The sequence below is a fragment of the Hordeum vulgare genome, chromosome 1H (genome assembly GCF_904849725.1).
Source record: "Hordeum vulgare subsp. vulgare chromosome 1H, MorexV3_pseudomolecules_assembly, whole genome shotgun sequence".
NCBI lineage: Eukaryota > Viridiplantae > Streptophyta > Magnoliopsida > Poales > Poaceae > Hordeum > Hordeum vulgare.
Window position 1 is genome coordinate 512775395 of NC_058518.1, and position 19429 is coordinate 512794823.

Below are 19429 nucleotides of genomic sequence, written 5' to 3' on the forward strand. Positions count from 1 at the left end.
CTTGCTGCGAAGAGAGACACCAGACGGAGAAGAACCAGCCACAGATAGAGCACAGAGTTGCAACTCAGCTAGCAAGCTCTTTGCTCAGTAGTAGTAGTAGTAGTAGTACTTCCTCATCGTGTAATAAAGAGCTACAATATTTAAAGCATTTGTAAGCTCGCGAAGGTAGTTAGAAGGTAATTTCTTTACCCTTGTGTAAACCCTTCGGGGGTTCCCGAAAGGGCAAACCATATGTAAATTATGTTGTGGAAATGATGTAGTTTCGTGTTTTCACTTGGTATTTTATTTTTGAATTTATGGAACGAGTTCTTATGCTAGGGATCCTATAGGAGAAAACTCTGCCGGTAGTTCTCTGTGTAGCCTTTTATGGCATTTGAATGAGAACATTATGGCCGTAGAGAAGTGTTCCCTTTGGGTGGAACTGCATGGGAAGACGATAGGAATTTACTCCATAAATTTGCAACTAAAACATCAAGTGAACGAACTTAGCTACATCTGAAACAACATAATGATAAATATGGTGAGTACTGAGTATGATATTACACCATTGCGTACACCTCAGTCGTCTTGTTGGCCTCGACAGCCCCTCAAAGATCCTGCAATATAAACGAAATAATTTAAAAACACTTCATATTAAAAATAATATAAAATAAATAAATAAGTTTGTATTTATTCGTATACGTAATCACGTATATCAACATTAAAACCTGAATATATATATATATATATACTCACATATAAAATATTCATATTGGTCTCTTTCTTTCAAAGATATATATGGTCGTACGAGATATTCTATGTTATACATCCTACGAGAAATTCTATGATATGTTCTAAATGAAAAAGAATTAAATGGAAAACAGAAAATGAAAAGCAAAGATAAACAATAAACCCCAAAACCCCAAATCACCAAAGCCTACCAACCGGGACTAAAGGTTTGGGACACGCCTCGCACGCTGCGAGCCACATGGAAGGGTATTAGCTAGTCCCGGTTCGTGGCAAACCGGGACTAAGGGGGGGGGGGGTCTTTAGTCCCAAGTTAGTAGTCTCGGTTGGAGAACCGGGACTATAACCCCATTTTCTGCTAGTGAACCTATGTACAAACATCACGATAACTTTTGGCCGAGGGAAAAAAGAATGATTGAAAACATGATAATTTACGCACTTCGGAGCTATAATACCGGGACTATAGGCACTTCGGAGCTGATAACCTATGTACAAACACTGCAGTAACTTTTGATCGAGAAAAAATAAATAGTTCAAAACACCCCCTTTATGTAAATAGCGTGATAACTTACGCACAATAGAGCAGATAACCTATGCACAAACATTGCAGTAAAAAAATTACCGGGGGGAAAGTATTGTTGGAAACAAACCCTCCCGTGCGATAATTAATGCACAACGGAGCTGGTAATTTATGTCCAAACATCATGGTAACTTATGACTCAGATTGAGTTGTTGAAAAACATATAGACCTCCCCCCCCCCCCCCCCCCCTCTCATAACTTCCATGCAAAGAGCGTGGTAATTTACTCATAGCAGAGCTGAAATACCTATGTACAAATACCATGATAACTTCTAACGGAAGTAAAAAGAATTTTAAAATAACGAACAACGTAGGATGGCACCAAATTTTGTTCTCTAGTGCAAGCAAACACTTGCATGCGTGAAGAAAGTTGAAGGAAGCGTTTTTATGCCCTGATAACCTCAGTGGAAACACCACGATGACTTATGTACAAAATGCATGATAATTCACATTGCACAGGCATGGTAACTTTTTATCAAAAAAAAGTCATTGAAACATCTTAATATGAGATCTAGTTTCGAAGATCTCATCGCGACAATTTTTGTATATGAAAACGGTTTTTAATTGAATTGACAGTTTGAGCTACATAACATTTCAAATTTTCGAATTGGAAAAATCTTTGATGACATCATTAATTATGTCTTTTTGTGGATGCATGCCATTAGTTGATCTGCTAATGTGAAAACATTGGGCACATAAAAAAAGAAAAATAAGGTTACTCATTCGGATCTATATAATAAATTCGTAATATTTGTTAGTTATCATGAATGATATGACAATGTATTATACTCCATGTTCTAACTATTAACCATGTTCTAACAATTTATGGCCACGTTCAGGACATTCCACTCTCCTCCGAGAAACTTGAGAAGATGATGCCGATCGGCCAGACTAGTAGTTGACGCAAGGAAGGATATGGTACGCATGCATTCTAGTCCACTCCTTGAGCCTACTTGCTGTACGCACATTATTATTCTTGTCCTGGTCCTAAGATGTCACTTACAGTGGTTCAGACTTTTATCTATGTCTTTACTCCATCCGGTTAAGGCCCAGTTCTTTTCACCAGATTATGAAGAATCTCCGTCTCAAGAATCTTGAGCCAAAAGAACTCGACTAGGCTTTCAAAATCTCTGCCAGATTCTCTAGAATCCTAGTGCAATCTCAGAATCTTCAAATACCTGGTTTTTCCCAGAATCTCGAGATTATGGAGAGTCCCTCAAAAGAAAACGTTTCGAATTAGAAGTGTACCCCTATCCTATCAACTAATTACAGCCGAAATGCCACCGAGGGCTCCAGCGCTGGACCCGTCCTGTTCGCATATTAAGGTATATTAATAGCTGCTCAATTTATTTGAGTCCTTTTCATCATACATCTACTCTTTCCTGTTTTTAAATATAAATCTTTTTAAATATTACACTACAGACTATATAAAAATAAAATGAGTGAATATACACTCTAAATAATGTTTATATGCATTCATATGTAATACTCCCTCCGTTTCTAAATATAAGTCTTTTTAAAGGTTTCACTAATGGACTACATACGTATGTATATAGACATACTTTAGAGTATAGATTCATTCATTTTGTTTCGTATGTACACACGTAGTGAAATATCTTAAAAGACTTATATTTAGGTACGGAGGAAGTAGTATGTAATAATTTTTTTTAAAAGATTTATACTTGTTGCTGACGAAAATTAGTAAAGTTCCTCAACTAGCTACAAGTATTATATATGATACACAAGAAGTATTTAAGAAGCGGAGGGAGTAATTGATATAAGCCATGCATTTTCAATGGACGAACGAAGCTATATTTGTGCTCTACTATATAATATATTATTGTGCCCAGTGGAGACCTCATCACAAGTCACAACAGCAATGGCTGGGCTGAAGCTATACTTGTTCTCCAGTCGAGCAGCGTGCTTCTTGCTCCTCTGTGTCCATCATGCGACCGCCATCTCCTTCAACTACGACAACTCCTTCAGCTCTGACGATTTCAGAGAGGAGGATGACGCGAGCATCACCAACGGCAGGATTGAGCTCCTCGGTGACGAGGCAAACGCTCGAGCAAGGGGCCGCGTTCTCTACAAGCAGGCGGTGCAGCTCTGGGACGGCGTCACCGGCGAGGCGGCCAGCTTCACCGCGAGCTTCAACTTCAGCATCCAGTCTCTGCCTGGCCGGAGCAGCACCCCCGGGCACGGCATGACGTTCTTCATCGCGCACTACATGCCCCAACTGCCGCAGGACTCCTACGACGGCTGCCTTGGGCTCTTCGACGAGAGACATGCTCCGAAAGACGGGACGACGGCGATCTCCACCAACGCTTCCGGCAGCGCCAGCTTCGTCGCCGTAGAGTTCGACACCCACCGTGACGCGTGGGACCCCAGCAGCCGGCACATCGGCGTAGACGTGAACAACGTCGACTCACGCGGCAACTTCGAGATCTTGCCAGAAGGCAGCCTCGTCGACGCCGGCGTGATGTCTTCGACGGTGAACTACGACAACGCCACGGCGAGGCTGGACGTCGACCTCCGCGTCATCGGCACTGGCGCCAGGTATACCCTCTCCGCTACCGTCGACTTGCGAAGCTTGCTGCCGGAGCAGGTCGCGGTAGGCTTCTCGGCGGCCACCGGTGATGCGTTCTTTAGCTATCACACCATACTCTCGTGCTCCTTCAAGTCCACGCTCCCGACAAGGAACGACGCGCCATTCCCATCTACCTCGTCAACCAAGAAGGCCACCCTACAACTCAGTGCCGGGGTTGGCGCCGCAGCCGTGCTGGTGCTCCTGCTCGCGGTCACCGTCGCGGTGCTGCTCCGGCGTGCGAGCAGGAGAAACAGGCAAGAACCAGAGGTCGACAAAGACATGCTTGCCGGCGATATGACTCCGGACTCCCTGGATGCCGCCGCCGACGACGAGTTCGGTTCAAGCACGGGACCCCGGCCCATCCCGTACGCCAACCTAGCGGCGGCGACGGGGAACTTCGCGGAGGAAGGGAAGCTGGGGCAGGGCGGATCCGGGTCTGTGTACCGGGGCCACATGAAAGAAGTCGGCGGCCGCGATGTGGCCATCAAGGTATTCTTGCGAGGGGCGTCATTGGAGGGGAGGAAGGAGTACAGGTCGGAGGTCACCATCATCAGCAGACTGCGTCACCGGAATCTTGTGCAGCTAATCGGCTGGTGCCATGGTCGCAGGCGGCTGCTGCTGGTCTACGAGCTCGTGCGCAACGGCAGCCTCGATGGATACCTCTACAGCAAAGACGACCTAATTCTGACTTGGCAACTCAGGTACGCATGCATGCTGCTTCGATCGAGCTACACATCCATGTCAGTCGTATTCTTTACTTAATTCCCTACAAGACTAAATCAGCTGAATTCTTCACTAACACTTACTATAGACCAGAAAAATCGTCGTATCATTGAGCTGTCTTTTTCAAGCTTTGATTGAATCCATTTTTCTACCCTCATAAGTGTGTCACACTTGTGACACACGGACACATGACAACTCTCTAAACGAGTTCTGATGGTAAATTTAATGATGCAAGGATGACAACTTTAATTGTCAAGCATGACAACTTTGTTTTCAAATGACCAAATTTTGTTTTTTGTTTGGATGGTAATTTAATCGGGTTTGCTGCTGAGTTTCTGCTATGGTCGTAGTCACGTTGAGAGCCATCCTTGATTCACCAAGGTTGTCCAGTGAACGTTAGGTGCGGCCTGTTGTGACCCGCTTTTCCATTTTTCATTTTTTCTTGATTGTCTGTTAACGAAGCTGACGGCCCATGATAACTTGCACTCTTTTTTTAATAGAACCTGGATCGTCGGGCGTTGGGTGGTTATTCGTCTTCTTTCTATCTTTAAGTGGGGAGAATTGCATATTTTTCTTAGGATAGTCGCAATTGTAAGTTTTTTATGAGATTGTAATTGTATGTTTTTTTAAGTCGGTCGCAACTACAAGTTTTTCGAAGATAGCCGCAATTGCATGTTTTTTATAGGACGGACACAACCGTAAGTTTTTCAAAGGCCGGTTGTAACTGTAAGTTTCTCTAGGATAGTCGTAATTGCAAATTTTCAAGGACGGTCGTAACTGAAAGTTTCTCTAGGGTAGTCGTCATTGCAATTTTTTAAGGTCGGTCACAACTGCAAGTCTAAGATGTCGCGATTGCAAGTTTTTGAAGGATGCCCACAACTACAAGTTTCTCTACAATAGTCGTAATTGCAAGTTTTTAAGGCCGGTCACGATTGCAAGTTTCTCTAGGGTATTCGCAACTGGAAGTTTTCAAAGCCGCCCGCAAATGCAAGATTTTCTAGGGTAGTCACGATTGCAAGTTTTTAAAGGCCGGTCGCAACCGCAAGTTTCTTTAGGGTAGTCGCAATTACAAGTTTTTGAAGCCTGGTCGCAACTGCAAATTTCATTAGAGTAATCGCAATTACAAGTTTTTGAAGTCTGGTCGCAACTGCAAATTTTATTAGAGTAGTCGCATTTACAAGTTTTTGAAGCCTGATCGCAACTCTAAATTTCATTAGAGTAGTCGCAATTACAAGTTTTTGAAGTCTGGTCGCAACTACAAGTTTCTTTAGGATAGACGCAATTGCAACTTTTCAAGGGGGGTCATAATTGCACGTGCTCTTCTTTTTCTTTTTCTTTTTTTGTTTCTTTTTCTATCCTATTACATTTTCCTTTTCTTTTTTCAAGTTTTTTTCTTTTTTAACAAATGTTCTTGATTTTCCAAAAATGTTTTTAAATTTCAATAAATGTGCGTGTTTTCCATACATTGTTCAAAACTTCAAAAAATGTTCATTGTTTTCAATTTTATTCAGGAATTAAAAAATGTCTATGAATTTAAAAATGATCGAGATATTTCAAATTTTGCTGAGAATTTTCAAAAAGTTCCTGTTTTCAAATTTTGTTTCACTTTTTTATTTTGTTCACAAATTCAAAAAATAACAGGGAATTTCAAAAATAGATCGTGTATATTTCAAAATACGTTAACAAATTCAAAAAATATTGATGTTCTCAAATTTTGTTTATAAGTTCAGAGAAAATTGGGGAATTTCAAAAGATTTTAGATCTGTGATGGTATATAGTTATTTAAATTTTCATGGTGTTTAGTAATCACCAACGCCTATCAGCTGTACTGGCTGGCAACATGCATTCAACATGGTTAGACCGTTAGTTCGAGATCCCATGCGAACGGGTCAAAGGAGTAAAGCCGGTTCAGAGGAATATCCAAAAACGGGTTGGAACAATTATCAAATTATGTCAGTTTGCATCAGGTGAATGAGACCATACTATAACTTAGCTAGATGAGTTCTAGGCACACTCAAAATGGTAAAAACATCAGGACTGAATTGCCTTGTGTCACACGTTTGCCACTTATCATTTGATATTTTTGAGGAATTAATTGAGCCCATTAATTTCGATCTAGATTCTTTGGTGGATGATATTTCTTAATTAATTAGGCTTTTTTGTTAACACAGTATTACTTGTATTTATTATGCGGTTTTTCTATTTCTTACGATTTTCAGAGTCCTTTTTGCACTATCGGAATTTGGCACTTTGTTGAGTGCCCACAAGGGTTTGCCGAGTGTTACACTTGACAAAGGGGACTTTGCTGGACTCCTGCTGACAAAAGAGAAGTTGTGGAGTCCTATATATCGGGCACTCTCAAGGCCTTATGCCGAGTGTAAAATACATAGTACATTCGTGACTTAATTGTATCAAATGGACCCCGAAAATGTCAAATTTTCACATGTGTCATGTAGTGGCGTATTTTGAGTGTACACAAAATTTGTAGGGCAGCGGATGAAGCAAGAGACGCTTCTTCAAACCTAACATGTCCCCTTTCGAATTTCATGTTTTTAGGAATTGTTTGTATTTTTGGAACTTAAAACCAAATAACCTCCATCTATGCGGACGAGTCTGGGCGCCATAGTGTTTGAAAAATCTTTTCTGACTCAAGAATACGAATATAATCTTTCAACCTTAGTTTGCCAACTTTTCATGCACTTGCAATTGAAGTTTTAATTATATTCCGTAAATGCCTAGAAAGTGCACTTGATGTCTTAAATATAGCAAACGATCCCGAACAATTTCAAATTTGGACATGGAGCATGTCATTGTGTATATTGAGTAGAACTCTTTTTTCAAGGCCAACGGATGAAGCAACAATCACTTAATCTTCAAAACCGGACCCATTAACTCTTGAAACTACTATTCTTGCTTGGAGATTGTCAGATTTTTAACCACCATGCGTCATAACTTTTGCTAAACTTCTCAAATGTTACCTCTTCCTTTAGGGGTCATATAATGAGACAATATCAAGTTTGATGTTTTTCATATTTTGTTTTCACTTTTAAGAATTAAAAAAAATGACGTCCGGGTCAAGTTTTGGCGCCTTCATGTTTGAAATTTCTTATTTTTTTTAGTGTATAGCCTAAACATAGACTCAAAAGCACAAATAAGATTTATTTTCTATGGACGGTCCAGACTCGTACATGACTAAAAGCTATGAAAGCAAGTCAAGCAGTGCATGATAAAATAGCGGCACATAGTTTGGATTCAGACACTCAGTGTGGGCATTCACAGAAGGACGCACAATTTGCTCCTTCAAAACTTAGTCCAATCGTCCGGTTTTTCTTTAATAAACTGAACAGTTTCAATCATCGGTTTCTCCTTTTATTATGAAATCTTAGCAACTCTCCTGCTAACTTTTAAAAAAACTTAGTCCAAATGGTTGGATCAACTCAATTTTGATTTTGTTGATTGTGCCATTACTTTTGTTATCAGATACCAGATCATTGTTGGATTGGCGTCTGCAGTGCTGTACCTCCACCAAGAATGGGATCAATGCGTCGTCCATGGCGACATTAAGCCGAGCAACATCATGTTGGATGAGTCCTTCAACACCAAGCTAGGCGACTTTGGCCTGTCGCGGCTCATCGACCACGGCATGAGCTTGCAGACAATGACCGCCATGGCGGGTACCCCGGGCTATCTTGACCCGGAGTGCGTGATCACCGGCAAGGCGTCCACCGAGTCTGACATGTACAGCTTCGGCGTGACCCTACTGGAGATCGTGTGCGGGCGGCGACCGATGGCGCCGCCCACCGGCGGTGCGAGGGACGGCCAGGTGTTCCGGCTGCTGGAGTGGGTGTGGGAACTTTACGGTAGGGGCGCTGCCCTCGACGCCGTTGACGAGCGTCTCGGCGGCGTGTTCGACCGGTGGGAGATGGAGCGGGTGGTGGCCGTTGGGCTGTGGTCCGCGCACCCGAACCCAAAGATGAGGCCGGCGATCAGGCAGGCCGCCGAGGCGCTGCAGTCAAGGAAGTTCAGGATGCCGGTGCTGCCGCCCAAGATGCCGGTAGCCGTGTACCTGCAGCCTTTCGGAGATTCCACCATGGAGTACGGCGACAGCACCACCACTGTCGGGTCGGGGTTTACCACGCAGCACTACTCGTCGACCAGCCGTACAACGGCGACGCAATCTTCAGATACTACTAGCATGCCAGCCACTGTAAGTGAGGAGTTGAACTCCAATATATAGAATACTGTAGTGGACTTCATAATTCAAATTGTGGTGGGCATATTAATTTGTACTGCCGAGTTATGCCGTGACGCTGCTTGTAATTAATAACTGCACTAACAATGTAGGACCTTTTTGCGAGCTAAGCTAGCTTTCGAAAACGTCTTACATTGCGAGACGGAGTAGTAGATTATGGAGCAGTTGTGAAGTGAGATGTGGTTGTATGTCATGTGAATAATTAGATTAGTAATTAGTTTCTATGCTATTATCCAAATCACGGAATAATACAAAGTTCATGACCGTACAACCACACATTAACACACGCATAAAGAACGAGAAAAACAAAAGGCATCATAAAACAACCATTAATAGAAACACGAAGATCTCCGGGGCTCTAACCTTATGAGAAGATCCCTGCAACAAAAGAATTTGCAACTAGCCTCAAGCAGATCATCATCTCCGACCATGACAGAATTGATGCCACGTTGCTCCCCGTTTTCTTCGAACCGGCACCGCAAACACAAGAAAACACATGTGTGTTCATCATGCCTGCACCGGTCTTCACCATATGTGGTTTTGAGCAACTCTTTATGTGCCCCCCCTTCCAAACATAAGAGAACTAGAAACCGGTTCCATAAAATATGAAAGAGAACTTCATCATGATTATAGTGATACTAGTTTTGTGTTTTTCATTAAATTTGGTAAAAAATAAACGTGTTTGACTTGCATCATTGCAGCTAGCCATCTGAAATAGAATAGGAATTCACCGCGGCCAACACATGTCCAAGGAGATTATCGTCTAAAATAAGTATGGCAGAATCATTTATAGAGGAGAGCACCGCATGGAGATCGACCGTCAAGACCCAGCTAGTTGTTGTACCGAGACGTTAAATATGAGCGTCAAAGTCAAAGTCAATGTCCGTCACTTCCCGTGACGAAATTGTGGTGAGATGACAATTTTGTCAGTGTGGACATGGTGACCCCATATATTTTTTCTGTTACGACCGCGACCAGCATATCCCGAGATTAATGGAGTATTGATTGATTGTACGTACTATCATGATCGACTGAAATGAAATTAAGAACCTTGGCGCTAACTACCAATACTAGTACGGAGTACAATATAATGCTTCTCTCGCGGACTAACCACTTGTGATCGTGAGCTTGGCGCTAGCTAGCTAGTCCCAACTCCCAACTCCCAAGAGATTACTAAGTAAGATGGAGATGCGTGGGAGGAAGCAGGAGGTGAATTAGAGGATCCTGGACGACGCTTCGCGGCGGGTGACCTTCTGCAAGCGGCGCGGCATGCTGCTGAAGAAGGCGCGCGAGCTCGCCGTGCTCTGCGACGACGACGTCAGCCTTGGCCTCGTCGTCTTTTCAAGAACCGGCAAGCTCGCCGGCGACTACACTGCAGCCCGAATACAAGGTACTCCTACGTAGCTAGGTTCATCTGTCCCTTCCGTTCCTTACACGCATGCATGCAAATCCATGGAGTACTAGTTCTAGTCAATTACAAGAAAATAGTAGTACTGATCCCCTTGTCATTTGGTAAGCTGGAGTGAGCTCATTCAGCGCTACGAACGCGAGAGCACTCCCAGCACCCAGCTCCAGGTCCAGGACACAAACTAAACCGATGATGATCATCATCAGATTCAGGTACCTACTACGTACGCATACTACGTACATACAAAGAACAGTTTGTACAGTTAATTATATACTCCCTCCGTTCCAAAATAAGTGTCTTAACTTTATCCTAACTCTAATACAAAGTTGTACTAAACTTGAGACAGTTATTTTGAGATTGAGGGAGTACGTGTAAGCGTAATAATGAATGAATGAATCTTTGGTTTCTTGCGTGCGTGCGTGCAGCAAGTGTTGGCGGAGGTGGCAAGGTGGAGGCAAGAGGTCGACCATCTCGAGGGCAGCCTGAGGAGGCACACCGGAGAAGAAGACCTCTTGTCATCCGGCGATACGGCGGGGGAGCTCCACCATCTGCAGCACCACGTACGGTCGGCACTGGGAAAAGTCCGTCAAACAAAGCTAACTACATTTTTACATTAATAAATCTCCCTGGCGTTGGTGTGCTCACATGCAAATTCCCTTCCTCCTTGTTTTGATGAATGCAGGACGAGCTTCTGAAGCAGCAGGATGACCTTCTCAACCAACAGCTGGGACAATCAATTCGCAAGGTTCGTACGTACGTATGTACTCCCTCCATCACACTATATTATACATATCTCACAGGAATCTAGGACTTTTCTATTGGTAGGAAAAACCGAGCCGACGAGTTGTAGAAACGCCTAATTAATCACAAAACTGACGCATAAGGCTGGTTGTAATGGATAGTATCATATACTAGTATCATACATGTTATACTAGTGTATGATATCACATCCGTAATGCATAGTATCATATGTTAGTATCATAGGATGATTCATTTATTGCCACGCAAGACACATAGTATCACATCATTTAATATGATACGGTATCATGATATGATACTCAACGCTCTCTTTCTTCATTTAATTCTATGCCACCTTATCGAAATTGCCTAGTTCGCATGCATGATACTACCTATGATACTATCATTACGGGCAGCCTTAGTAACCCCCGTCCACTAAACGAGCGACTTCCTCGCATGCATTGGTGGAAACGGTTTTCAAAACACCCCAATTAATAGGCTAATTAATGACATGCTCCTTATTTCCTTCTAATTGAGAAAAATTATTGTTTTGGAGATACGCCCAATATACTGTGATGAAGGAAGTACGTGATTTAGTTGTAGTCATAACTAAGTGGACCATGCATGGTAAATCTATATCTACTCCCTCTGTCACGGTTTACAATGCACAGTTAAACTTGCGTGCGTTTCTAAAATAGACAAGGTTTAAGGCGCGAAAACAATTACTCCTATTAATTAGTACTAGTACTACTCATGCATGCACCCTTCCAATTTGCTTATCACACATTAGTACTAGTATTTTCTCAGTTGATTAGGCGCATTATCATTTACACCTGCTACATCTCACAACCAATCGATGATTACATTGGTCCCAGAGATTTTTCAAACGTGCCTTCTAAACCGTGACAGAGGGAGTACTATCTACTCCCTCCGTTCCAAAATACAGGACCTTTTAGAGATTTTACTATGGACTAGATACGAAGCCAAATGAGTAAATCTGGGACCTGTTATTACTTTTGGTGTTGCATTCTGGGCTGTAAAACTGATACGTTGTGGCTTCATTAGCAATGAAATGGAGCAGGGGGACCCCTTTTATTTAAAAAATAAAATAAAATCTGTTCATATACATTCGTATCTAGCGTATAATGAAATCTTTAAAATGTCTTATATTTAGGAACGGAGGGAGTATATCTATATCTATATCTGTACTATCTACTAATTAAGTGCAGATTGCTACTGTCCGTTCACCATCGCGACAATTTATAGAAAAGTCCATTACGTTTTGAATCAACCAGCAGTACATATTTAAATGAAAAATGAATTGTTTTTTCTGTTATTATGGACACCGCCCTACAATTTTGTATAAGTAACCCGCAGTTCACTTTATGGATCTCTTTTGTTTTTACAGAAAACCCCTGACAATTTCTAGTAATTAACGCATAGTTCACTTTTAAGTAGTACTTCCTTTGTAAACTATTAAAGAGTGTTTGGATAACTAAAATAATGATCTAAATGCTTTTATATTAGTTTACAGGGGAGTAAAAAAACATGTTTTTCTGAAATATCCATATCTTTTGCATCTGAATTCCAATTTAGCAAATTTAGCAAGTTATATATGAAATTTGATTAAAAAAGTATAGAATCCGAATATGATGTTATTTTACCTTTTAACTATTTTTAAATGGTATTTAGGGTAAAACCTTAATTAATAGCGCATGATCTGTCTTTCCTTTGTGCGAGCGCCAATCCCGATTGTAAATGAACACCTCAATAGCGACAGCATTGTGGACTTTCTGTTGCTCCCCTAGGATAGGAGGGTGGAATTGGGCCCAAGCAGCTTCCACACGCTCGTCACAGCTGGCGATCCTTACTACAAGTTTTTAGGGCATAATAACCGATACATGTATGGTAAATTTTGTGTTAGGAGGGCTGGTCTATGGAAATATCATGTGCGTAGTATTTAAATATTTACCGTCGACTTACCTTAACCTCATCGCAAGGATAGAATTGAGGAAGTAAAGCTTGAGCTTGAGGAAGACAACTGCTTCGACGTCTTCCGGGCCTTCAACCTTTGGCGCAGTCGCTGTTGGTGCTGATGCTCCTCCCCCCAACAACATTGCTCATAAGATTTGTACTAACGGCTCTCTAAGAGCCACTATTTTTTCATGTTCGTCAACTTTTTTCCGGCCTTTTCTCTTTATGTGCTTCTCTTGAAAAGAACGATTGCGGGCATATTTGCATAGAGAAAAAACTCCAAATCCCCTCATACAGTCGGGGTTCTCAGTGTTTCCCAATACTTGGCAACATTTCTCCTTTGAAAAAGTCATCTTGTGCTTCTTTATCTTTCTTAATTTACATGGAGAAAATGTCCACTTAATCCATTTGCCACCCAGTAGAGACTAGCAGATGACATGCTAAGTAGTAGGAATAATAGTAACTGCATGGATCGACTGAGGCTAACTATCGATTAAGCTAACAATATGCTAATTGCTTCACCTGGTTAATTAAGAGGTTTCGTTCGAATCTTGCTAGTACCGTCGGATGCAGTAAGATAGAAGTTATTTCGGATAGCATGGAGGTACAAAATGCATTGAGCCAAGGCTACTCTTCATCAGTCGTTTCATCCATTATAGATGACTGTTATTTCATGTCTAGATTTTTCCCATGTCACTTATGATCATTGTAATAGAGAGCGTAATCGAGTACCTCATGAACTAGCAAGGTTAGCTAGGTTTTCTCCTCCGAGTGTTTGGATCGATGACGCCCCTGATGAGGTTATCCCTCTACTTGTAAACAATGCTACATTACTTGTGAATTAATATAGGAGGAGAAGTTTATCCAAAAAACTACTAGGTCAGGCCGCCTGACGGAAACAACTTGCGCGCAATGTGTATATGTAGTGTGTGGATTGTGGAGACTCTCCTACGTACGGCGCTTCATACAAGTGCCATATGGAATAGATGCAGACACCAATAGTACATATTTTACAGTTCATACATGAGCCATGTTGATCCACGCCAGACGTTAGCTGTTGGGGAGTGTATGAAAGCGTTAGATGCAGACACCAATAGATACGGTGCTTCCAAGCTTGGGCGGACAGCTGCTGCAAATAGATTAGTTTAAGTAATAATCTAGATTAGTTCAAAGCTAGTTGGTCTACAAATAGAAATAATGCAAAAAACCAAGCAATGAGAGTGCGAAGAAGACAACCCAACATACACTAGCTACCGGACACCAAGTAAACCAAAAATCACCTCAACAAGGCTGACTAGCGCGAGAGTTGATGCGCAGAATACAATATTACTAGCAAAAAGGCCGTGAGTTGTAATGGCAGAGAAAAAAAAACATACGCCTCTAACCAAATAATCATGACCGAAGACCCCAATATGCCTATGTTCTTTATTTTAACATGTCATCCCATTTTATTCTTCTTTCCACCCTCGTCGAGAGGAGGTGGCCTCGGTGCTCACGCAATCACTGCTTGTTTTAATGTGATCAATCCTAAGGCATCTCTCCGCATAAGATGAGAAATTTGCCCCCTCCCCCGGCAAGGTTTTGTCGACACGTACATGGGTGGTTATAGATGGTTTACTTCATGTCCAATTTCGTTTTGCTGAGGTGTTCATTTTTAAACTGGATTTGCACCTATGCGAAAGAAAGATTTTTTTGCTTGGAAAAGGAGGTTAAGACCCCCAGCCTCTGCATCAATCGATGCATACATCCATCTTTATTACTTATTCAACAAAGGTCTGACAAGAACATATATCAAGTCACCCGAAGCCCCCACTCACACCTACAAAACGCGATAATGTGGAATGCTCTCACTCCTCATATCTAAAACCGGCGTCGTCGCCGATCCATCCACATAACGTATCGGAACTAACAGCCGGTGCAGCAGACCTAAAGCATACACTACACGCACACGTTTTAGAAGCCGTCATCATCATCGAACCGCTGAACCATCTTCAAAAGAGAAATCCGCATCATCCATGCCAGTCCGGCCATCCGTCGACGCCACCACGGCGCCCAACGGTGCCACCTCCCTGCGCTCACCCATCCAGACGCAAAGACTCTGTAAGACCTGTCGTGCGTAGCACCTGCCGAACAGGCATGACAAACCGTAGCACCTGTCGGCCAGGCATGACCAGACATCACCACCGAAGCTCCGTGCAGGACAAAGACGCTCCACCTCCTGCCTTTGTCTTCCAGCGCTGCTCCATAAACGATGATCCCTAGAGAGGAACGACACCGCAATGCCGTCATCGTCATGGAAAACCAGATCCTAGGGTTTCCCCTGGAGCAGCACGAGTGGATCGACAGTAGTTACAGGACGAAGCCTTCATCAAGGGAACGGCACAGAACACCGCCATCGTCCGCCGTCGGCTCGGTTTTCACCGGCAACTATGTCTCCCCGACTCATAACCAGTACCGAATCCTGCGACGAGCCCGGTCACGGGATCCCAAGATCCGCCGTCACCGGTGCCGCCACAAAGACCCACCACCTGGCCCGTCATCCCCGACGGAGGGGACGCCTCCACCACCATGGTCGGATCCGGGTTAGCCATCGCCGTCGCCACCGCCAAGACCGGATCCGGGCTGAACGCCGCCGCTGCCACCGCCACCAACCACGCCCAGCTCCACCTTCATCTTCTAGCCACGTCTAGCCGACCGGCACGCCACGCCCAGCCAATCTCCACCCGCGCCGCCACGCGCCGACGCCGGGAGCTGCTGCGTCGCCGAAGCCGCCGTGCCGCCCCACACGACATCGAACGAGGAGAAGGAAAATCCCCGCCGCCGCCTACACCGCCCGGATCAACGGCGCCGGCCAGGCTTTGCCCGGTCGCGTCCTTAGGCGACGGCGAGAAAGGAGGGAGGGAGACGAGGCTGCTGGAGGTGGCGGCCAGGGAGCCCTCCTCGTCGCCCACGGGAGCGACGTGGGAGGGTCAGATGCGATCTCGCATGACGTCCATTTCCTTCTCGTATTCACCGGCTATGTGGTTCTCTCAGGATGACCTTGGCCCATGCGAAAGAAAGATGGGTCGTGCAGTATTGACTATGGTTGCATCCTAAAAGGTATTTTGTAAATAATTAACACGTAGAATAACATAATATTCAGATTCTATACATTTTTAAAATCAAATTGTATATATAACATGTTAAATTGGAGTTACGATTTTAAAAGTATGACTACATATGATAAGAGAAGTTTTTTGGCAGACACTTAAATTTGAACCGAGGGTTGATTGAGGAAACTGCAGGGGTTCTCTATAAAAGGAGAAACATTTTCTTTGGGTTCACTTAAAAGAATACTTTCTTTTTGGAAAAGGAGGCTTGACCTCCGGCCTCTGCATCAATCGATGCATGCAGCCATAACTTAAAAGAGTATTGCAGGTCATTTACTCAAAACTAGGTTTCTGAGCGCACTAATCTTTTTATTAAGTGGTAGAAAATTATGAGTAAGATTAATTGAGCGGACGTATGCGAGGCAGATTTGGAAAGTGCTGGTCCTTCGTAATCCATGTTCTAAAAGAATAACCATAGACATGAATGCATTAGATCAGATATTAAAAAATATCTAAACATCAGAATTAAGATTTGTTTTCACCTTCGAATCCACATGGCAAGCTCTTTAAAACTAGGTCATGCATGGAGTCTTTGTCTGCAAGTTAGTCCCTGTTAGGTGCAACTACCTAATAATCGTAGTGCAACTTTACATATCGGTTGGGTTTGAGGGGTTCCGGTCACTATCCAGGCTGTTAGCCCCAACAAATGAAGGGAAATAATTGGACATGCTCTTAGATCCTACGTTGGTTAAATTTCAATTTGAAAACTTAAAAATTCTGGATCTTAAATTTTGTTGAACTGTGTGTTCTTAAATACCAAAGTTAAAAATGATTTTGGTGCGAAACTGGAGTTAGAATGTTGTTTCTATGTGCAAAATAAAATAAAACAGGAGAAAGAAAGGAGAATTTTTTATAGGGATTAAAGGTTCCAATACATATTTTTGATGCTATACTTATCGTGCATTTACTATATTTGCTCTAAACCTTGGATATAAAGCCCCTAAAAGGTACCAAACTACTAAACATGGATGATATTAAGCACACAATCGATGATAAGTCCCCTATAACTAGACGCACCACAACATCAAACGGATCAGCTAGCCACCGTACTTGGCCTTGTAATCCCTCCACAGCTCCTGCACGGGCTTGCCCATGATCTGCAGGAAATCGTCGTCGCTGTAGCCGTCCTTGAGCCTCTCGTTGAGCACCGTCACGAACCCCGGCCTCAGCCCGTCGCAGTAGTCAAGAAACCACGCCGTGACGGAGTAGCCCGCGTCCCAGCTGCTCCCCTCCCCCGGCTGCACCCAGTACGGCGGCGCATAGCCGGCGCGCAGCCGGACGAAGTCGGCGATTCCCTCGTAGACCCACCCGTGGGTCCAGTTGGTGTCCTGCTGCCCCCACTGCCACACGTGCGTCACCTCGTGGTACAGCAGCCCCGTCACCAGCGTCCTCACGTCGCCGGTGATGTTGTTGACGTAGCCCGCGTTGAGCGTGATGCTGCTCTCGCTGTCGCTCTCGAAGCCGAGGATGTTGCCGTTTATGTCGTTGACGACGAGCTTGACGCGGTCGTCCATGGCGGCTCTGCGGTCCGCGAGCTCCGTCTGGTTGAAGATTTTCCAGGTGAAGAAGGAGGCCTCCGACATGACCTGCACCGCGTAGCCCACGCCGTATTCTTCGTCGAAGCGCTGTCCGCCGGGGGTCGTCGACGCGTTGTTCGCCGCCTCGAACCTCACGCCGGCAGCCGTGGCCGCGAGGCCGGCGACCACGAGTAAGGAAGCGAACACTGTCGTCAAGTGCTTCATCATGCTTTAGCTTGTGTCTGAGTGGATGAGTGGTGGACCGGCCTCAAATTTATAGGCAGATCCTTGACAAGTGACACTAAAGCCTAGCCGGCAGATTTTACTAATACACGTACTACTCTATTAGTATAATAAAGTACTACTCTCTTCGTTCCTAAATATAAGTCTTTTAAAAAAATTCACTAAATGACTATATACGAAGCAAAATAAATGAATATACACTCTAAAGTATGTCTACATGCATCCGTATGTAGTCCTCTAGTAGAATCACTATAAAGACTTATATTTCGGTAGGGAGGGAGTAGTAGATAGGATCATTAGTTGAGACTAGTTCAACAGTGACGACGAATACTTGTCGTCATTTCCTTGATTGTTCTATTAGTAGCAGTCAGCAGATCGTACTTGCGTTCGTCACCTCTGTCCTGCACCCCCATGCACCGGCCGGCTATCACAGCATGTTACTGCGTTTGGGAATAAATGGGACGTGCAACTTTCCCCTCTACACATGTGGACACCTCTAACCCTAATTATCCCTATCAGTGAGATGTGCAACTTCTTGCCCTAGCAACTGTCTTAGTCGATGTGCAACTTTGAATGTTGCTCCAGTCAACTGCATAAACATAGGTGTGCAACATCGCCTTCTTACACCTGAAAACATCCAATGTGCAGACATGGTCTAGGTAGAAAAAACATGGATTGTGCAAACATCTTCTAGTTAGAAAAAACATTGATTGTGCAAACATTGTCTAGGTAGTTAATTAGCATTAGTCGATCCATATAGTTATTATTATTCTTACTACTTAGCGTGACATCGGCTACAACTGATCGACCATTGTCAGTCAAAAATGAAAAAGAAAGAAGAAACAATTAAAATGGCTGGCCAGCAACTAGTTAAACAACTGGACTAAGGGCAACTCCAACAAAGGCGCAACAGTGTGGTGCGCTAATATTTTTTACAACCTCGAAATGGTCCTTTTTAGCGTGCGGCATGGGCCCGTTCCAGTAAATGCTGCAAAATAGGGCGCGGAGATTTCGTTCCAGCAGGCGCTGCAAAATGCAACGCACGAGCAACCGGCACGAGCAGCCAAATGCCTTTCTGGCAGCGCGCATGAGCAGCCAGACGCTATGATATTTCAAACTTAAAAAAATGCATTCAAGCAACATAGCATAGTTCAATTGCATGTCATAGTTCAAAATCATCCAACCAAATTCATGACAAATAAAAGTTCACACACAAGCAAATGACATATGAACAATTATGCCCCATCTTCTTTCTATTCTTCGTCCTCTTCTTCGCTTGAGGACGAAGACGATTCTCCGTCCTTATTGTGAGATATGCGTCCATCCACGTGACCATCTTCAACGGCATCATGTAAAGGTATGTGCGGCACACAGAAAACCGTGCGTGCACCCATGTTACCCAGAGGAGCTTCCATGCCTCCCATGAGAAAAAGCAAAACACATGCCTCCAATCTTAGCTCCGAAGCCACCAATGCCTCCCTTAAATGATCCCATGCCTTCCAAGCCTCTCGTGATAGCTCTGAAGCCATCCAT

General features: G+C 43.7%; 2 protein-coding genes and 1 pseudogene across 2 annotated transcripts; 2 read left to right on the forward strand and 1 right to left on the reverse strand.

Annotated features, from left to right (window-relative positions):
- The first annotated feature begins 3093 nt into the window (after positions 1-3093).
- On the forward strand, positions 3094-9043 carry LOC123452462 (L-type lectin-domain containing receptor kinase IX.1-like). Its single transcript, XM_045129115.1, has 2 exons — positions 3094-4593; positions 8096-9043. The coding sequence occupies exons 1-2, from the start codon at positions 3101-3103 to the stop codon at positions 8850-8852; spliced, it is 2250 nt and encodes a 749-aa protein (XP_044985050.1). The 5' UTR covers positions 3094-3100; the 3' UTR covers positions 8853-9043.
- A 630-nt stretch (positions 9044-9673) lies between these two features.
- On the forward strand, positions 9674-12440 carry LOC123403025 (annotated as a pseudogene).
- A 4733-nt stretch (positions 12441-17173) lies between these two features.
- Positions 17174-17878, reverse strand: LOC123421467. Its single transcript, XM_045107547.1, has one exon. It carries the CDS (start codon positions 17876-17878, stop codon positions 17174-17176), a length of 705 nt encoding a protein of 234 aa, XP_044963482.1.
- Positions 17879-19429: the final 1551 nt, after the last annotated feature.